This window comes from Podarcis bocagei (assembly GCF_964188305.1).
Source record: "Podarcis bocagei genome assembly, chromosome: 9".
Classification (NCBI taxonomy): domain Eukaryota; kingdom Metazoa; phylum Chordata; class Lepidosauria; order Squamata; family Lacertidae; genus Podarcis; species Podarcis bocagei.
This window is the reverse complement of record NC_138134.1, coordinates 78,492,045-78,509,851: the sequence shown is the minus strand read 5'-3', so window position 1 is coordinate 78,509,851 and position 17,807 is coordinate 78,492,045. Positions and strand designations below refer to the sequence as shown.

Sequence of the window (17,807 nt, the reverse complement as noted above, 5' to 3'; positions counted from 1 at the left end):
CTGACTAAAGAATGATCTGATCCACTGGGTCTTCTGCTTTGTCCGTTTGTTGAACTTTATGAGTTACTTCCGTTGAAATTTATAATTTGATACTATGAATAGTATACCTTATTTATCTAAGAACACAGCCGGTTTCGTCTCGCGTGTTTATTGGGCTTGCTATCAACAGGCAACAGCTGCAGCTCTCAGTGACAACAATGCACCAAATGGCAGAGATAAGTTTGGTGCTCAGGAGACGGTGAAAAGGGTGCACAGTTTGACTGATGAGCAGAGGCGTGTCAAGTGGAAACGATCCAGCTCTTCCTTTTGCAGAGGGTTTCTGCCACGGAAACTTATTTATAAATGTTTCCAGGGATCCCGCTTTGGATAAGCGCCTCCACTATGAAGAAGACAAAGACAAAGACAAAGAAGAGGACAAAGACAGAGAAGAAGACAAAGAGACAAAGGAAGAAGACAAAGACATTTTCTAATGGAACAAATTATATTTTTAAAATATGTTTATTTTGAAAATGCACATTTTAAAAAGCCTGCCTGGCGTTTCCACACCTGAGCACCGACAATAAACCGTTAGCCTAGGTCCTAAACTGCCTTACCCAGCCTGATCGCCTCTACAGCCAAGCCTGTTAAGATTCCCCCATCCCCCAAACCAACCCAGCAAGCAGCACTCACAACCCGTATCAGCCCATCACCCAGTTGTTTTCTTTTAAAAATGTGGAAAAGTTCAGAGTGATGGGTCACTGCGTATCTGATCGACGGAAAACATGATATTGGGCAGGTGCTTAAAAAACAAACGGTCAGGGACACGAGCCCCAGCAAGCTCAGACATGAAGGCGGTGCCGATAGCTGGAGGGTGAGGGCTGCACAGCTGTGGCCGAGTCTTCTCCACCTCCAGGGTGGGGTTCAGCATTAGCAGAGCATAGAGCCCAGCCACCTGGAAGCAACCTTTCCACCAGGCTGGACCAGAGGCAGAGGCCAGCTGCCCTTGGCTCTCCTCATCTGATCCCAAGCAAGAGCCATCAGGCTGCCCTGAACTGTTTCCAGCCTAGCTGCTCACTGCAAGAGCTCTGTAACCTGAAGCACAGCTACCCTAAATTTGCTCTTTCCCCCATTCTCCTCCCTCCTTGTTGCCTTTTCCTTTTATGCTGCGTCTGTTAAAACTGTAGGAATAGGGGCAGGCCTGTTTTTCACCAAGCTTGAAATCCCCTTTCAGTTTTCTCCATGCCACAAACCATATCATAAACTCCTGTCATATCCCCAAGGATGCGCTCCTGGCTTCTGGCACCAGGCCCAACTCTGTGACACAAAAATGTCTGCAAAAGTGGCACGGAGGATGGCAACACCGTGGGGGAATCCCTTTGCAGACAACTGCCGTGCCTGAAGACAGACCGTCAGGTCATGCATCTGTAGCAGTGACCAGAGGAGAAATGACCACTGAAGGAGCACAGAGAGAAGAAACGCCTTGGTTATGGTTACCAGATTTTTTTCAATGAATCTGGGGACGCTTTTTTTTTTTTAAGCTGCGTAGCAACAGGGAGTCAGTAGTGGGGATGATGAGGTGCAAAGCCCTTCTTTTGCACCCTGTGACACATAAAATGCACAGAGTTTTTAAAAAACTGGGCAATGGCACGCCGCACACCCGTGACTCCTGAGCCTTCCCCAATCTCCTTCCCCCTCACGGGCGAGCAGCCATTGCCCAGGAGCGGTACAAGGCGCGCGGTTTCTCTGCCAGGCAAGGTGCAAAGCCCTTCTTTCGCACCTTGTGAAACATAAATGCGTAGAGTTTTTTAAAAACTGGGCAACGGCCGGCCAGCCGCAACCCCCGAGCCTCCCCTGATCAGTCAAAACAAAGGGGGAAGGAGGCAGGAGATCTGTACCGCCGGACATCCCCAGTTCCCCTTTGGCAGCGGCAGTCAGCAGCCCAGAGCCAGCCTGGTAGCGCAGTTGGCCCTGGCTGGCTTCAGGAGCTGCTCGCTGCCGTGGCGCCCACCATTTTTTCTTGCCAGAAGTTTCGGCAAGGAAAAATGGCGGGCGCCATGGCAGCAGGCAGCTCCTGGAGCCAGCCAGAGCCAACTGCGCTAACCAGGCTGGCTCTGGGCTGCTGACTGCCGCTGCCACAGGGGACAGATTTGCAAATCTGGGGACATTCCAGAGATGGAATTTGTCCAGGGACAGATTTGCAAATCCGGGGACTGTCCCCGGGAACCAGGGACATCTGGTAACCCTAGCCTTTGTGCATCTGCAGCAGCAGAACCAGATGCCTTCACCTGCCCCGGCTGCAACAAAACATGTCTCTCCCCTGTTGGTCTCTGCAGCCACAGCAGGCGCTGCAACTCTCCAACTGATTGACCTCACCCCCAAAGGAGCCCTCCTCTTTTGTCTCTCAACAATATCATGTGGCCTCTTACCTTTTCTCTAAACGAGTGTTTCCCAAACTCAGGTCTCCAGCTATTTTTTGGACTACAACTCCCATCATCCCTGGATACAGTACCAGTGGTCAGGGATGATGGGAATTGTAGTTCTGAAACAGCTGGAGACCCACGTTGGGGAAACCTTGCTCTAAACTAAAAAGGCCCTAGAGGAGCCACTCCATCCCTTTGTGGGGCATCTGGGGGCACCAGTGACAGAGGAAGAATATGAGGCTGCGGGTTCAGCAGATACAAGACACAGCAGTCGTTTATTTCAGCAGCCAAATGCTTCCTCTACCTTGCTCACTGTAATCAGCAATGCAGACAGTTTAGAAGCAAAGCAATTCACTATTTATTGACTGCACTTATAATCCCATCCTTTTTCTGCAAGAAGCTCATCCAAGGTTCTCCCCCATAATTGAATAATAATAATTTCTATTAATTGTACTCGGACTATCTGAGCAGCTTGCCCCAGCGACTCTGGGCAGCTTCCAACATATATATGAACATCATCAAACAACATCAAACCTTAAAAAGCTTCCCTATACAGGGCTGCCTTCAGAGGTCTTCTAAAAGGTATATAGCTACTCAACTCCTTGACATCTGAAGGGAGGGTGTTCGAGGTGGGTGCCACCACTGAGAAGGCCCTGTGCCTGGTTTAATCCCAACAACACTGCAAAGTAGGTTAAGCTGCAAAGCAGTGGACTGGCAGCCCAAGGTCACAGCCAGTGAGAGTCATGGCTGAGCCCGGATCTGAACCCTGGTCTCCCAGGTCCTAGTCTGACACTCTTAACCACTACTCCAACCTACTCACGACAGCAAGCAAATATGTGAACCTGGATCTCCCAGCTGACTGTTCACTACTACACCTTTCTCTCCCAACCTCGTATTAATGTCTGAGTAAGAAAAGGATTCCTGACTCCCCGGTTGTTCAGCAATTGCAACACAAATGACTCACCCACTGACAGTATATCATAGCTGGAATGAAGAAAGTTGGGGGGGAAGCACAGACCACGTTTATTTGGGGGGGGTGAGGGCTGGGCTCCATTCAGTTCTGGTCCTCAAAATCACTCCTGTGCTGAAAATTATTGAACCCTAAGCATACGTCTTTCTATACCAGACGCCAGTTGGTGGAATTCAGGGTCCCAATAAAATACAGTGCAATAAAAAAGCATATCTTGCAATGGCTGAAGTCCCCTCCAGCGCTGATGAGTTTACAATTATGCCCCAGGCAGGACAACTAACTTCTGGGAGGCTTCCCTCCTCCTGTCCAGCAAGGTTTTCCGCGTCCCCCTCCCAGGTCAAAGTACACGGACTTGCCTTTCCAGAAACTCCTGTCCAGCAAAGGAGAAGGAGGAAAGAGAAGGAGTAGGTAGCACATTCCGAATTCTGCCCATTAGCCATGGATCAGCCACTGAGGCTGCAATCATGGGACTGTAGAGTTGGAAGGGAACCCCAGCGGTCATCCATCCCAACCCCCCTGCAATGCAATCCTACATGAACCTCCCTCTGCCCCACTGAACTCAAGAAGCCCCTTACCTCTGAAGAGACAAGGGGATACAGTGGTACCTTGGTTCCTGAACAGCTTAGCTGTTGAACAAACCTGCTCCCAAACACCGAAAACCCAGAAGTGTGTGTTCCGGTTTCCAAATGTTTTTCGGAAGCCGAACGTCCAACACGGCAGGAAACTCCTGCAGCCAATCGGAAGCCGCATCTTGGTTTTTGAATGGTTTCAGGAGTCTTCCTGAACGGATTAAGTTCGAGAACCAAGGTACCGCTGTACATGACTGTGTTGTCAATAAGGCCAAATAATGGGGGTTGAGGCCATTGGGAGCTGGGGGAGAAAAGGGTGGTTAACGCAGAGAGGTTTCGGCAGTGGAAGGCAGGAGAATTAGAAGCACCGATTCTTAGGAGACTCCAGACGTCTGCTAATATTTTTTTTGCAAAAAAAGGCAGGCGTGCCTTGCAAAGCTGCAGAGCTGGTCTGTTGAGGCATCTGTTCACTGAGTTTATAAGCGCAGAAGAATGTGAGAAGGGTCTGCTGGATGAGGCCGATGGCCCATCTAGTCCAGGATGCTGTTCTCACAATGGCCAGCCAGGAAACCAGTAAGCAGGATTGGTGCACAGGAGCTGTTCTCCGCTCCTGGGGCTTCCAGCATCTGGGATTCAGAAGCATTGAAGCCTCTGACTGTGGAGCTATTTTATATCTATCATGGCTAGTAGCCATCAATAGCCGTCTCCTCCTCTAGGAATCTCTCTACTCCCCTTTTAAGGGCATCCAAGTTGGGGGCACCACCACCTGTGGGGCAGTGAGCTGCACAGTTAAACCATGTGTTGAATGCAAAAGCATTCCCTTCTTCCAAGGAGCTATGGGGCTATCCAGTCTTAGACCCTCCAACAACCCTGCGAGGAAGGTAAGCCTGAGACGCAGCCCTCTGCCCACCAAGCCAGAGACAGTAGCGATTTGAACCCGTTCCCAGTTCAGGCAGTCACGGCGCTGCCCTCTGCACCACACTGGCTCAAACCCCTTCCATTCAGGTTTTTGCTGCGGCATGCGGATTTTCCTCGCCGGAGACGTTCTGAACCGATTTGCATCCGCTTTCTGAAACGGATTATTAAAGGGAGGCAAGGACTGAATACAAAACACAGAAAGGCAGGCAGACATGGAGCAAAAGATTCGAGCCACTCGGCCAGGTATTTCAGCCAGCTCCGTTCTGTATGTTTGGGACACAACAGCCCCCCTGCCCAAGAACAGCTCTACTGCCCTTTGATGGGCACGAGGCTTATTTACAAAGAATGTTATTCCCTCACCTTTCCTACCTCCGGGTGCAGTGATGGATGTTCGTTTGGACATATCACAACCAAAAAGGCTCAAGACAGAATTCGTGAGACGTCGGCATAGCACAGCCTTTGCATAGCACAACCTGGAGCAATGCCATGGTTTTGGACTACAGTGGTACCTCAGGTTACAGACGCTTCAGGTTACAGACTCCACTAACCCAGAAATATTACCTCGGGTTAAGAACTTTGCTTCAGGATGAGAACAGAAATCGTGCAGTAGCGGTGGGGCAGCAGTGGGAGGCCCCATTAGCTAAAGTGGTGCTTCAGGTTAAGAACAGTTTCAGGTTAAGAACGGACCTCCGGAACGAATTAAGTACTTAACCTGAGGTACCACTGTACAACTCCCAGAAGCCCCAGCCAGCACAGCAGTCGTAGTCCAAAACCTCTGGAGGGCACTGGGTTAGTGTGGGCAGGAATTTTGTCCAGCACAGGACCACCGCAGCATCCCCAAACTTGCAAAAGGGAACACATAATGTTTCAAGCGCAATCCTGATTGTTTGTGCTCAGACTGCTCTGCATCGTCTCTGCGTCCTGTGCAACCCTGCAAGGTAGCCCTGCGCTGGCTGATGGGAGCTGGGATCCAAAAAAGTTAGAGGGCACCAGGTTGGCGAACGCTGTGCTAACAACCCTCCAGGTTGCAGGCTGAGAGACTGCAGCTGCCTGGACTCGGCCTGATCCAGCAGGGAAGCTCTGGAATTCAAACTAAGAGCAAGGAACCCTGCACTCGAGGAACATGCCTGACGGAAGGGCCAAAGCAGCCCAAGACCACCCAGGATGCTCAGGTCGCCGTGGCAACAGGCATCCAGCCCCACTCGGGTACCACACCGGCCACTCACCCTTGTTTGCAGTCGCCATTTGACCCAGGGAGAAGTTCCTCCGGCTCGCTCTGCGTCGAACTTCGGCCAGCCCTGTCAGCGAGGGGCCATGCTCCGAGGGGGTGCAGCGGGCTGCCTCTGAAGACAAAGAGGGGGTGCACAAAGGGGAGCAGGAGAGGGGAAGAAGACAGGCAGGTTGAGCCACAGTTAAAAGACTTCTCTCTCCCGACAAAAGATCTTGCACAGGGTAGGGAACCGCCTTGCCCAAACAGTTCTCCGAAGCGTTCCCTCTGGGTCCTAAGGGCTGACATGTCCAAGCCCATACCAACAATTTTCTTCATGGGGGAAGAGGAGGAGGAGTGGGCAAGCAGGCTAAGCGTCCTTAGGGAAGTGAACCGTCAACCCCAATCGCAGATTCCGTGACCCACATGTGAAAAGACAAAATGAGCTCAGGACAAAAGCTAATACACCCCTATAGTGCCCCCCCCCCAAATTGCAGAGAGTTTTCCACAAGCAAATATCCAGAAGGCCCATTTGCAGGAATTAGACCTTGACTAGAGCCTAAGGTTACCATACGTCCCCGTTTCCCGGGGGACAGTCCCCGGATTTACAAATCAGTCCCCGTACAAAATCCATCAGAGTTGAAAAGTGTCCCCGGATTCCTTGAAAAAAATCGGGGAACCTTACTATAGCAGCACCAACCTTTGGAACTCCCTGCCACTGCATATTGAGGTAGGTACCAACTCTACCATTTCCTTTGCAAACTCTTCCTCCCTTTTTCTTTTTGCAAGCCTTTTAAAGGCTTGGAAGTTTCTAATCCCATCCAGTCTTTCTCTACTGGGACTGAAATTGTTTGTTTGTTTGTTTGTTTTGCAAAGCTTTACTGTTGGTTTTTTAAATTATTCTTCTTAATAACAAACATATGTTTTCGTGGGAAGCGACTCGTAGGCACCTCCTCTCGGTCCCATCAGCATCAGAAGCAAGGCTGGTGGTGCCACGAGACACGAAATTCCCTCTTCTCAAGAGAGGTCAGGCTTGACCATCTCCTCACTTTTTTCCCACCTTCCTGCTCAGACAAGCCTTTGGGAACTGACATGTAGACCAGGGCTCCCAAACTTGGGTCTCCAAGTTTCTGGACTACAAAACTCATCACCCCAAGCTAGCAGGTCCGGTGGTAAGGGATGATGGGAACTGTACCCCAAAACAGCTGGGAAACTTTGGTCTAGACCAAGCTGATCGCTGGACTACTATCAGGACAAAGTGGATTTTAATAGCTGGTTCTAAATTTATTAATCTCATAAAATGTATACACTGCTTGATTGTAAAACAACAACAACTCTCGAAGCGGTTTACGAAAGGGGTAGGACTCCTATTTTGGAATGTAAAAGGTAAAGGTAAAGGGACCCCTGACCATTAGGTCCAGTCGTGACCGACTAAAAGTTAAAATACTAAAACGGATTCACATTACCTCAACTTTCTAAGTCTCTGGGTGGACTTGCCCAAACAAGAATGTCTTCATCATGGCACCGAAAATAATACAGTGGTGCTGCCCCCTTGATATCAATAGGCAGGGAGTTCCAAAGTGCCATATTAAAAGATGGATTTCTTACAAATGCGGAATGAGTATTATGGGGCACCTGTAGCAGGGCCAATTCCTCCGACCGAAGTGGCCGAGTGGTCGTCTGTGAGGTAAGGTGATCTCACAGGTAAACTGGTCCCCAGTTGTTAGGGGCTTTATATGCGAATAACAGCACTTCGAACTTGGCTTGGTAGCAGATGGGCAGCCAGTACAGATCTGTGAACACGGGAGTTATATGCTGGCAACACCTCCCGCCTGTCAGCAATTGTGCTGCAGCATTCTGCACCCACCGAAGCTTCCGGGTGAAGCGTGAGAGAAACCCCACACAAATGCATTTTCATGTATTTTAATTATTGCTTTTCAGCTGGTTTGTTCTTACTGCTTTGTATTTTATAATGCCTCTAAGTGCTGTTAGCTGCCTTGCATGAGTCGTCTGGAAGCTGGCAGAATCTCCTTCCTTGTGGTTTTTGAAAGAGAGGTTGGGTGGCCACCTGTCAGGGATTCTGGAGCGGTGGTCCCCACGTGGCAGCGGGTTGGGCTAGATGACCCCTGGGGAACCCTCCCCCAGCTCTACAATTCTATGAGCCGAATGCCAACATGGGGGAAAGTCAGGCTATAAATACATTCATACCTCTTGTTACGTTCGGTTCAGGTTACGTCTTTTCAGCTTGCGTCCCGTGGCAACCCAGAAGTACCAGAAAGGGTTACTTCCAGGTTTCGCAGCTCGCGCATGTGCAGATGCGCAAAATGATGTCACGCGCACGCACAGAAGCGGCAAATTGTGACCCGCGCTTGCACAGGCGCAGGTTGCAAACGGGGCTCCGGAACGGATCCCGTTCGCAACCAGAGGTACCACTGTACAGTAAACAAGAATAATCGAATAAAGGGCATGCGCACTGCCGCCGATTCGAACGCTCAGGAATGCCGGCCCATCACCAGCCCCTGAGCTCATAAACATAAATCTCATTAGTGCGCTTTCGTTCCCCGTTTTCTCCAGAGCCTCTTGAGCCCTGAACAAGTTGTGCAAGATGCCGGCACGCCTGGGACCTTGGTGTCAATTGTGGAGAGAGATGTGCCAGATATAAAAATAGAGCCCGCTTTGAAGTTCTCACCTCCTCCTTGGCTTCTGAACGTATTATCTTACAGAGCCTTTGCATCAACAGCATCCCAGTTCCAGACCCATTTTTAAAAGAAATGTGAAGGGGCAGGAACAGAAACACGGGAGCGGCAGAGTCTCGAGAGCTCAGCAAAAGAAAGAAAACCATGAAGCAAAACGACAGAGCAAGACCAAGAATGCAATGCACCCTGCAGCCATTGCCAACCCAGTGCCTTCCAGATGTTTTGGGCTATGACTTCTTCATGAAAGCACTTCTTCCTGCAGTGCGCCATTAAACTATGGATGGGACAGCCACCAACCTAGATGGGTTTAAAAATCAAGCAAAGTCATGGAGGGCAAGGGCTACTGAGCCGTGTTAGAAACTGAGATATGAAAGCTAGGAGCTTAATGGCACCTTAAGCCGAGGTTATGGGTGCAACAACAAAATGGGCACATTCTTTTTTAAGAACAAAAATGCAAAGCTGAAAATGAATGAACTGCAGCTAGAATATTATGCTCGTTTTTCACATGGTCTAGTCCAGGGGTGCCCAGCTTCCAAGAGACTGCGATATATTCCAACTAAAAAAAACAAAACTGGCAGTTATCTGCCCGTTGTATTGACCAAAGTTGTTGAGCTTTTTGAGGGTAGCGCTGATCAGAGTTGTTGAGAGGAGGAAGTACCAAAGTTGTTGAGCAATTTTTTATTTTTGAAAAAGTGGTTGGGGGTCCCAAGATTGGCCAGGATCGACCAGGGGCACACCCCGCGATTGACCAGTAGATTGTGATCAGCCTGTTGGACAGCCCTGGCCTAGACCTTCTCCTGCTCTCTCTTCTCTAGTCTTCAGAGAGCAGCTGGAAGCACGGAGGCAAAAAAAGGTCGTCCTTTCCTTCCACTCTGCAGTTTTAATCTCAAATCTTAGGCCCAGTCCTGCGCCCAGAGCTCAGAAACCACTTGCACTAATGACATTTCCTGTCGCAAAATGCGCCGAGAACAATGGGAATTTCAGACGTTGCCTTTGAGGGCTACTAGATGGGGTAGCTCAGTTGGTAGAACATGAGACACTTAATCTCAAGGTCGTGGGTTCAAATTCCGTGTTGGGGAAAAGATGACTGCACCTGCATGTTTGTTGTTTTAAATCAAGTTATATAATACTAATAATTTATTATTTATACCCCACCCATCTGGCTGGGTTCCCCCAGCCACTCTGGGTGGCTTCCAAATGAATATTAAAAACAATACAGTTTCAGACATAAAAAACTTCCTTAAACAGGGCCACCTTCAGGTGTCTTTTAAAAGTAAAATGGTTGTTTATTGCCTTGACATCTGATGGGAGGACGTTCCACAGGGCAGGCGCCACCACCGAGAAGACCCTCTGCCTGGTTCCCTGTAACCTCACTTCTTGCAGTGAGGGAACCGCCAGAAGGCCCTTGGTGCTGGACCTCAGTGTCTGGGCTGAACGATGGGGGTGGAGACACTCCTTCAGGTCTACTGGACCGAGGCCGTTTAGGGCTTCAAAGGTCAGCACCAACACTTTGAATTGTGCTCGGAAACATCCTGGGAGCCAGTATAGGTCTTGCAGGACCGGTGTTATGTGGTCTCAGGGGCCACTCCCAGTCACCAGTCTAGCTGCCGCATTCTGGATTAGTTGCAGTTTCTGGGTCACCTTCAAAGGTAGCCCCACGTAGAGCGTGTTGCAGTAGTCCAAGCAGGAGATAACCAGAGCATGCACCACTCTGGCGAAACAGTCTGCGGGCAGCGAGGGTCTCATCCTGTGTACCAGATGGAGCTGGGAGACAGCTGCCCTGGACACAGAATTGACCTGCCCCTCCATGGACAGCTGTGAGTCCAGAATGACTCCTTGCTGTGAACAAGAATCGTATGCAGATCTGCTACAAATCACCCAGAGATCCACCAGCAGGTCCCAGTCTACCCTGAGCCCATTCCCAGTCCAGGGGCACCTGGGGAGGGAGCCCTGAGCACACTCCAATCCGGATCCCATCGTCCCCTCCAGCGATTTGGCAGAACCACCAGGCGCTGGGCCAACTTTTTCCCCAGCCTGGGAGCATCTGGTTTTGCTCATCCTCCAGAGGAGGACATGTCCTTTTAAAGCACGTCAGGCCAAAAAGTCCTTCGGAGCTGAATTGGGAAGCAACTTCCAGATGGGCCCCTGTGTCGGTCTCTAGCAGCAAACAAAGAATCACGTTGCAGCACCTTTTCTTTAAAAATAGCCAATTTATTTGCAATGAAAGGAGATTCCGTCTAAACGTTAGGAAGAACTTCCTGGCAGTGAGAGCCGTGTCTGGTTTTCAAATAGAGGCTGGAGTGCCGTCTCTCAGGGATTATTTAGCTGCAATTCTTGCACTTCAGGGTGGGCTGCACAAGATGACACTTGGGGTCCCTTCTAACGCTACGGACGTGAAAGATTTCACTAGGAATTATGAGCCTCAGAAGTAAAGAGCATGGGCATGTGCAGAGTGCACGTCCCTCACCATGAGGACCCTCTGAATTAGGAAGATGATTCCGTTATGCAACAATATTCCTTATTTATTCAAATTCTACGATTTCTAGTAATGATGAATGATGATTAGCAAATGTTGATTATAGAATCATAGAATTGTGGAGCAGCAGCCCCTCAGATATTTGAAGCTGGCTCTCAAATCTCCTCTTAACCTCCTCTTTTCCAGGCTAAACATACCCAACTCCCTCAACGGTTCCTCATAAGGCTTGGTTTCCAGACCCTGGGTCAACTTGGTTGCCCTCTCCTGAACATGTTTCTTGACTTTTGATTACATTTACGTTCCTAAAAAACTTGGGTTGGTGTCGACAACAACTTTATGAGCTCATCAATAAATATTTATTTATTATTATTATTATTATTAAGGGGCCGATGAACTCTAACGTCTGAGGAACCCTTTCTGGGAGTCACAAAGTCCCGCGGAACAAAGAACTTGCAAGCGGAAAAAATCCCCTCCTCTTCCAAGAAATAACTGATTGCAAGTTTCTTCAGTATACCTGAAGGAGTGTCTCCACCCCCATCGTTCAGCCCACACACTGAGGTCCAGCGCTGAAGGCCATTCCGCACCCACCCCAAAAAGTCTTAAAAGCAGGTTTGGGAGTTGGGTTGGCACGGGAACATCAAACAAAGGGTTCTGTTGGTGGGGGGTGAATGAAAAGAGGTTCACAGAACGATGATGATGATAGGGAAAATGCAGAAAGGGAAGTTCTCCTCTCTCTTTCTAGGGCATTATTATTATTATTATTATTATTATTATTATTATTATTATTAACCCAGCCAGTCTGGGCGGCTCCCAACAGAATATTAATACTAATAATAAAAGTGACAAAACATGAATTCACACAGGCTTTTACAGTGTTTTAAATCGGGGCTGTTCTCATGCCATCTGTTACAATAGGTGGGTGGTGGGTACATTTTCTTTCCTTTATTTTAACTATGATATATTGCATTTTCAGGAATGCAACCACATAAAATTAAAAGGAAGGGCTCCACAAGACTGAACTCAGGGAGCTTGCTCCAAATAAAGCGCTGTTTGCTTTGTTCCTTGAAAGAGTTTTGGGTTTTGTTTCCCCCCCCCCCATCAAGAAAAGAATGGATCTCCAGTCTACTGTCAGCAGCATGTCTACATTCCCTTTTTTCCGAAACCATCCCTACCTGCCATTCAGTAATTTTACTGGCAAGACTCAGGCAGCTCACCCCCCATGGCCTTCAAACAGATGGATGCCTGACTGAGAAATGGAGATGGGAGGATGGGAGGGAGAAATCGAAGAAATATCCATTTTTTTCCAGGCGGTGAGGACTATAACTCAGAGACACAGCAGTTGCTTGGCTTGCAGAATGCCTCAGGTTCAATCCCTGGACATCAAGCGACGCAGAGCGGAAAATTTATTTATTTATTCAGGCTTGGCAGCTTCACCGTTCTTAGCTCTCTCTTCCTTGCATTCAGGAAACAAGCAAGCTAAATCAGATCACTCTCATTTTTATTTTATTTTGAACGCAATGATCCTAATCTGCACAGGAAAACCCCTCCAGAAAACCCACATGGGTGTCTGACACTGGCCATTACTTGCTAACTGAGACCCTGGACCAGGGGTCAGCAAAGTTTTCCAGCAGAGGGCTGGTCCACCGTCCCTCAGACCTTGTGGGGGGCCGGACTATTTTGGGGGGGGGGGAATGAATGGATTCCTATGCACCACAAATAACCCAGAGATGCATTTTAAATAAAAGCACACATTCTACTCATGTAAAAACACACTGATTCCCGGACCACCCGCAGGTCAGGTTGAGAAGGCGACTGGGCCAGATACGTGCCCTGGGCATTAGTTTGCCTACCCAGCACTGTATAAGGCAGCATCACATATGGCTCAAATCCTGAATTCAGAAGAGCTCAAGGTGAACCGAGGGCAGGAGCAGTCTACTCAGAGCAGGTGCAGAAAAGTGAGGAGGAGGGATCCCAAAGACCTGAAATCAAGGTGAACTGCAGACATGTTTTTTGTGTTATCATCACATGTGCATTTTATGCACAGAGGAATAATAATAATAAATAATAATAATAATAAATTTTATTTATATCCCGCCCTCCCCAGCCAAAGCCGGGCTCAGGGCGGCTAACAACAATCAAATAATCAAACAGTCAAATAGTCACACAATCTAAAAATATTTCATTATAAAAATTAATTAAATCAAATTGATGGCAACCGTTAAGCAAAATTCTGTGCAGGTTGCCAGAGGAGGGAGTCAGGCTGCGCCCTGACCAAAGGCCTGGTGGAACAACTCTGTCTTGCAGGCCCTGCGGAAAGATGTCAAGTCCCACAGGGCCCTTGTCTCTTGTGACAGAGTGTTCTACCAGATTGGGGCCACAGCCGAAAAAGCCCTGGCTCTGCTTGAGGCCAGCCTAACCTCCCTGTGGCCTGGGATCTTCAGGATGTTTTTATTTGCAGACCGTAAGTTCCTCCGTGGGGCATACCAGGAGAGGCGGTCCTGTAGGTACGAGGGTCCTAGGCCGTATAGGGCTTTAAAGGTTAAAACCAGCACCTTAAACCTGATCCTGTACTCCACCGGGAGCCAGTGCAGCTGGTATAGCACCGGATGAATGTGATCTCGCAGCGAAGACCCCGTAAGGAGTCTCGCTGCAGCATTCTGCACCCGCTGGAGTTTCTGGGTCAGTCTCAGGGGCAGCCCCACGTAGAGCGAGTTACAATAATCCAGTCTGGAGGTGACCGTCGCATGGATCACAGTGGCTAGGTCAGGGCGAGAGAGATAAGGGGCCAACTGCTTAGCTTGGCGGAGATGAAAAAATGCCGCCTTTGTTATAGCTGTAATCTGCGCCTCCATAGAGAGGGAGGTATCGAAGATTACACCCAAACTCTTAACGGACGGTGCTGGCACTAATTGCACCCCCGCAAGAGATGGGAGTTGCCCCTCGATCCCATATCATCCCGCCCCAGCCAGAGGACCTCTGTCTTCGAATAATAATAATAATAATAATAATTTTTATTTATACCCCGCCCTACCCAGCCAGAGCTGGGCTCAGGGCGGCTAACACCAGTAAAATTACAGTAAAAACTTAATATGGGGAAAAACACCAATTTAAAATACAGGTTAAAATGCAAATTAAAATGCAGCCTCATTTTAAAGTAGCTGATAAATCAAGACCATAAGGGGAGGGAAACAGAAGGGTCAGACTGAGTCCAAACCAAAGGCCAGGTGGAACAGTTCTGTCTTGCCGGCCCTGCGGAAAGATGTCAAGTCCCGCAGGGTCTCTTGTGACAGAGCGTTCAACCAAGTCGGGGCCAGTACTGAAAAGGCCCTGGTGCTAGTTGAGACCAAACTAACCACCTTGCGACCTGGGGCCTCCAAAGTGTTGCCATTTGCGGACCTTAAGGTCCTCCGTGGGGCATACCAGGAGAGGCGGTCCCATAAGTACGTGGGTCCTAGGCCGTATAGGGCTTTAAAACACTGGGAATAAAAACAAACCACATTTCTAGCATTCCCAAAAATGGCAGAGCAAAAGAGATTGTTTGTGCTTGGAAGGGAGGGAGGGAGGGAATGAACATACAGGGAAAGGATTGTACTGAGGGTCTTATGGGATTAGCAAGAAAAGGAAGGGATTAGGGGAAATCACCTTGGAGGCAAAGGCTGCAATCCTAGGAGGCAGGCTTACCTTCAAGAAGCCCCCATTGCACACAAAGGGAACCACATCCGAGTCAACACCCTATAGGGTTGCCCCACTAGGCTGCAATTTGACCCCCACTATCCACTGGTCAGAATGGGGCTCACTTTCAAGGAAATATACGGAGCACCGGGTTGCAAATTTGTGGAGAGGACTATGGATGGCTCCCAGCCAGGATGGCTCTGCTGTTGCTTCCACAGGAGGGGAGACGGATCTTGCGCTGGGGTCCTCCTTGCTGGTTTCCCACAATGGACACCTGGTTGATCCCTGCGAGAACAGGAGGCTGGAGGGGTGGGCCACTGGGCTGATTCAAGCACAAAACCAGCCCTCTCCCGTCCTGTGGTTTCCAGAAAGAGGTATTCAGAAGCATTTCTGCCTCCAACTGACCGTGGAGGCAGCTCAAGTGGGCATAAGGGCAATCGTATTTATGGGACCGCCTCTCCTGGTCTGCCCTGCAGAGGACCTTAAGGTCCATGAATAATCATAGTTTTTAGAGGTCCCGGGCCGTAAGGAAGTCAGACTATCCTCCACCAGGGCCAGGGCCTTCTCAGTGACGGCGTTTTTTCAGTGCCTTCTAAAAGCATTCCTGTTTAGACAAGCTTAAAGGTAAAGGGGCCCCTGACCATTAGGTCCAGTCGTGGCCGACTCTGGGGTTGCGGCGCTCATCTCGCTTTACTGGCCGAGGGAGCCAGCGCACAGCTTCTGGGTCATGTGGCCAGCATGACTAAGCCGCTTCTGGCAAACCAGAGCAGCGCACGGAAACGCCATTTACCTTCCCACCGGAGCGGTACCTATTTATCTACTTGCACTTTGACGTGCTTTCGAACTGCAAAGTTGGCAGGAGCAGGGACCAAGCAACGGGAGCTCACCCCGTCGTGGGGATTCGAACCGCCGACCTTCTGATCGGCAAGTCCTAGGCTCTGTGGTTTAACCCACAGCGCCACCCGCGTCCCTCTAGACAAGCTTACCCGGATATTTAATCTGCTCTTCGTTTACTGAGAGTTTAAAAACTGTTTTGAGCTTACTAGTATTTTAACGAAGACAGGGGTGCCTGGCGTGCTCTGGTCCAGGGGGTCACGAAGAGTCGGACACGACTAAACAACAACAACAGTATTTTAACTTTTCGAAGGTCTTAAATGGCCTATTCTCCTTACAACCTTCCCTGCACCTGATGATCTCAGATGTGCGAAGGCAGGTGGTTGTGGTTTGGGGGAAACGGGCCAGATTAGATCTCCGGTTGGGCCAAATTAGAGCCGCGGGCCACAGACTCACCACCACGACAGCTCAAACTTGGCTTCATGTACCTGGGTTTTTAAAAAAAACAAATGGGGCAACTCTGTGTGTTTGCTGTCTCTCCAACAGCTGCCTTCCTCCATCTTACTACGCTGAACACTAAATAGATTTCTCTCCCCCCGCTCTTTCCCTCCTCGTGGAAATATTATTTACCGAGCCCATTTCCATTAGGAAGGGAGCTCTTTAAAAGCTGAAACGCCCCAGGGCTTGGCTCTCAGCCACCAGACTTTATATATAATGCTTTTTTCACTAACCACATCCCTCTGCCAAAATGGTGCAGACATACGGGGTTATAGCCATTGCTGTGCTTTCGCCGCTGCGTGCGTTGAAAGATCACAGCCATTTCTCCTGCTCCCCTCCTCGCTGAATGTGTAATCCAGGCTAGGCTTGGGGGGGGGGCTTTCTGTTTGGTCTGTGCTTGCTTCGCAGGGAACGCAATGGCTGCAGCTGCCGCAGCGCCACAAATCCTGCCTCAGCCCCGAAAGCCACCGAGACAGATAACAGAACTGGGTCTACGTGGTGCGTGTAAAATCTCAAGAACTGCGTGGATGATGGAGCAGCTACCCTGCGAAGAAACGTCCCAGTGTTTGGGATTTTTGAGCTTAGAGAAGAGGCCATAGGAGGCGACACGACAGCCGCTTATAAAATTACATGTTGTATAATAGTAATAATTTATTATTTATACCCCGCCCATCTGGCTGGGTTTCCCCAGCCACTGGGCGGCTTCCAGCAGAATATTAAAATATAGTAATGCATCAAACATTAAAAGCTTCCCTAAAGAGGGCTGACTTCAGATGTCTTCTAAAAGTCAGATAGTTGTTGTTCTCTTTGACATCTGGGAGGGCGTTCAACAGGGCGAGCGCCACCACCAAGAAGGCCCTCTGCCTGGTTCCCTGTAATCTCACTTCTCACAGGGAGGGAACCACCAGAAGGCCCTCGGCGCTGGACCTCAGTGTCCAGGCAGAACAATGGGGGTGGAAACGCTCCTTCAGGTCTACTGGGTCAAAGCCGTTTAGGGCTTCAAATGTCAGCACCAATACTTTGAATTGTGCTCGGAAATGTACTGGGAGCCAATGTAGGTCTTTCAAGACTAGTGTTACGTGGTCTCGGCGGCCGCTCCCAGTCACCAGTCTGGCTGCCACATTCTGGATTAGTTGTAGTTTCCGGGTCACCTTCAAAGGTAGCCCCACGGAGAGCGCATGGCAGTAGTCCAAGCGGGAGATAACCAGAGCCTTCACCACTCTGGAGAGACAGTCTGTGGCCAGGTAGGGTCTCATCCTGTGTACCAGATGGAGCTGGGAGACAGCTGCCCTGGACACAGAATTGACCTGCGCCTCCATGGACAGCTGGGAGTCCAAAATGACCCTCAGGCTGCGCACCTGGTCCTTCAGGAGCATTGGAAGATTCGGGACACAGAAAAGGAAGCTCTTCTTTCACGCAGCGACTGGTTAAACTGTGGAACTCCCTCCCACAGGATGCCGCAATGGCTAGTAATCCGGGTGGCTTTAAAAGAGGATTAGGCAAATTCATGGAGGAGGAGAGGGCTCTTGTATTCGAATCCTGCTTGCGGGTTTTTCACCGGGCCATGT

General features: G+C 49.6%; 1 protein-coding gene across 1 annotated transcript in view; it reads right to left on the bottom strand.

The window, feature by feature from the left end:
- The window catches only part of ADISSP (adipose secreted signaling protein), a 76,016-nt gene that overhangs the window by 39,400 nt on the left and 18,809 nt on the right, over window positions 1–17,807 (bottom strand). The window contains exon 2 of the mRNA XM_081207468.1: window positions 6,083–6,199. Coding sequence (XP_081063594.1) covers window positions 6,083–6,101 — 19 coding nt within the window. The 5' untranslated portion in view covers window positions 6,102–6,199. The remainder of the gene's footprint in view (window positions 1–6,082; window positions 6,200–17,807) is intronic.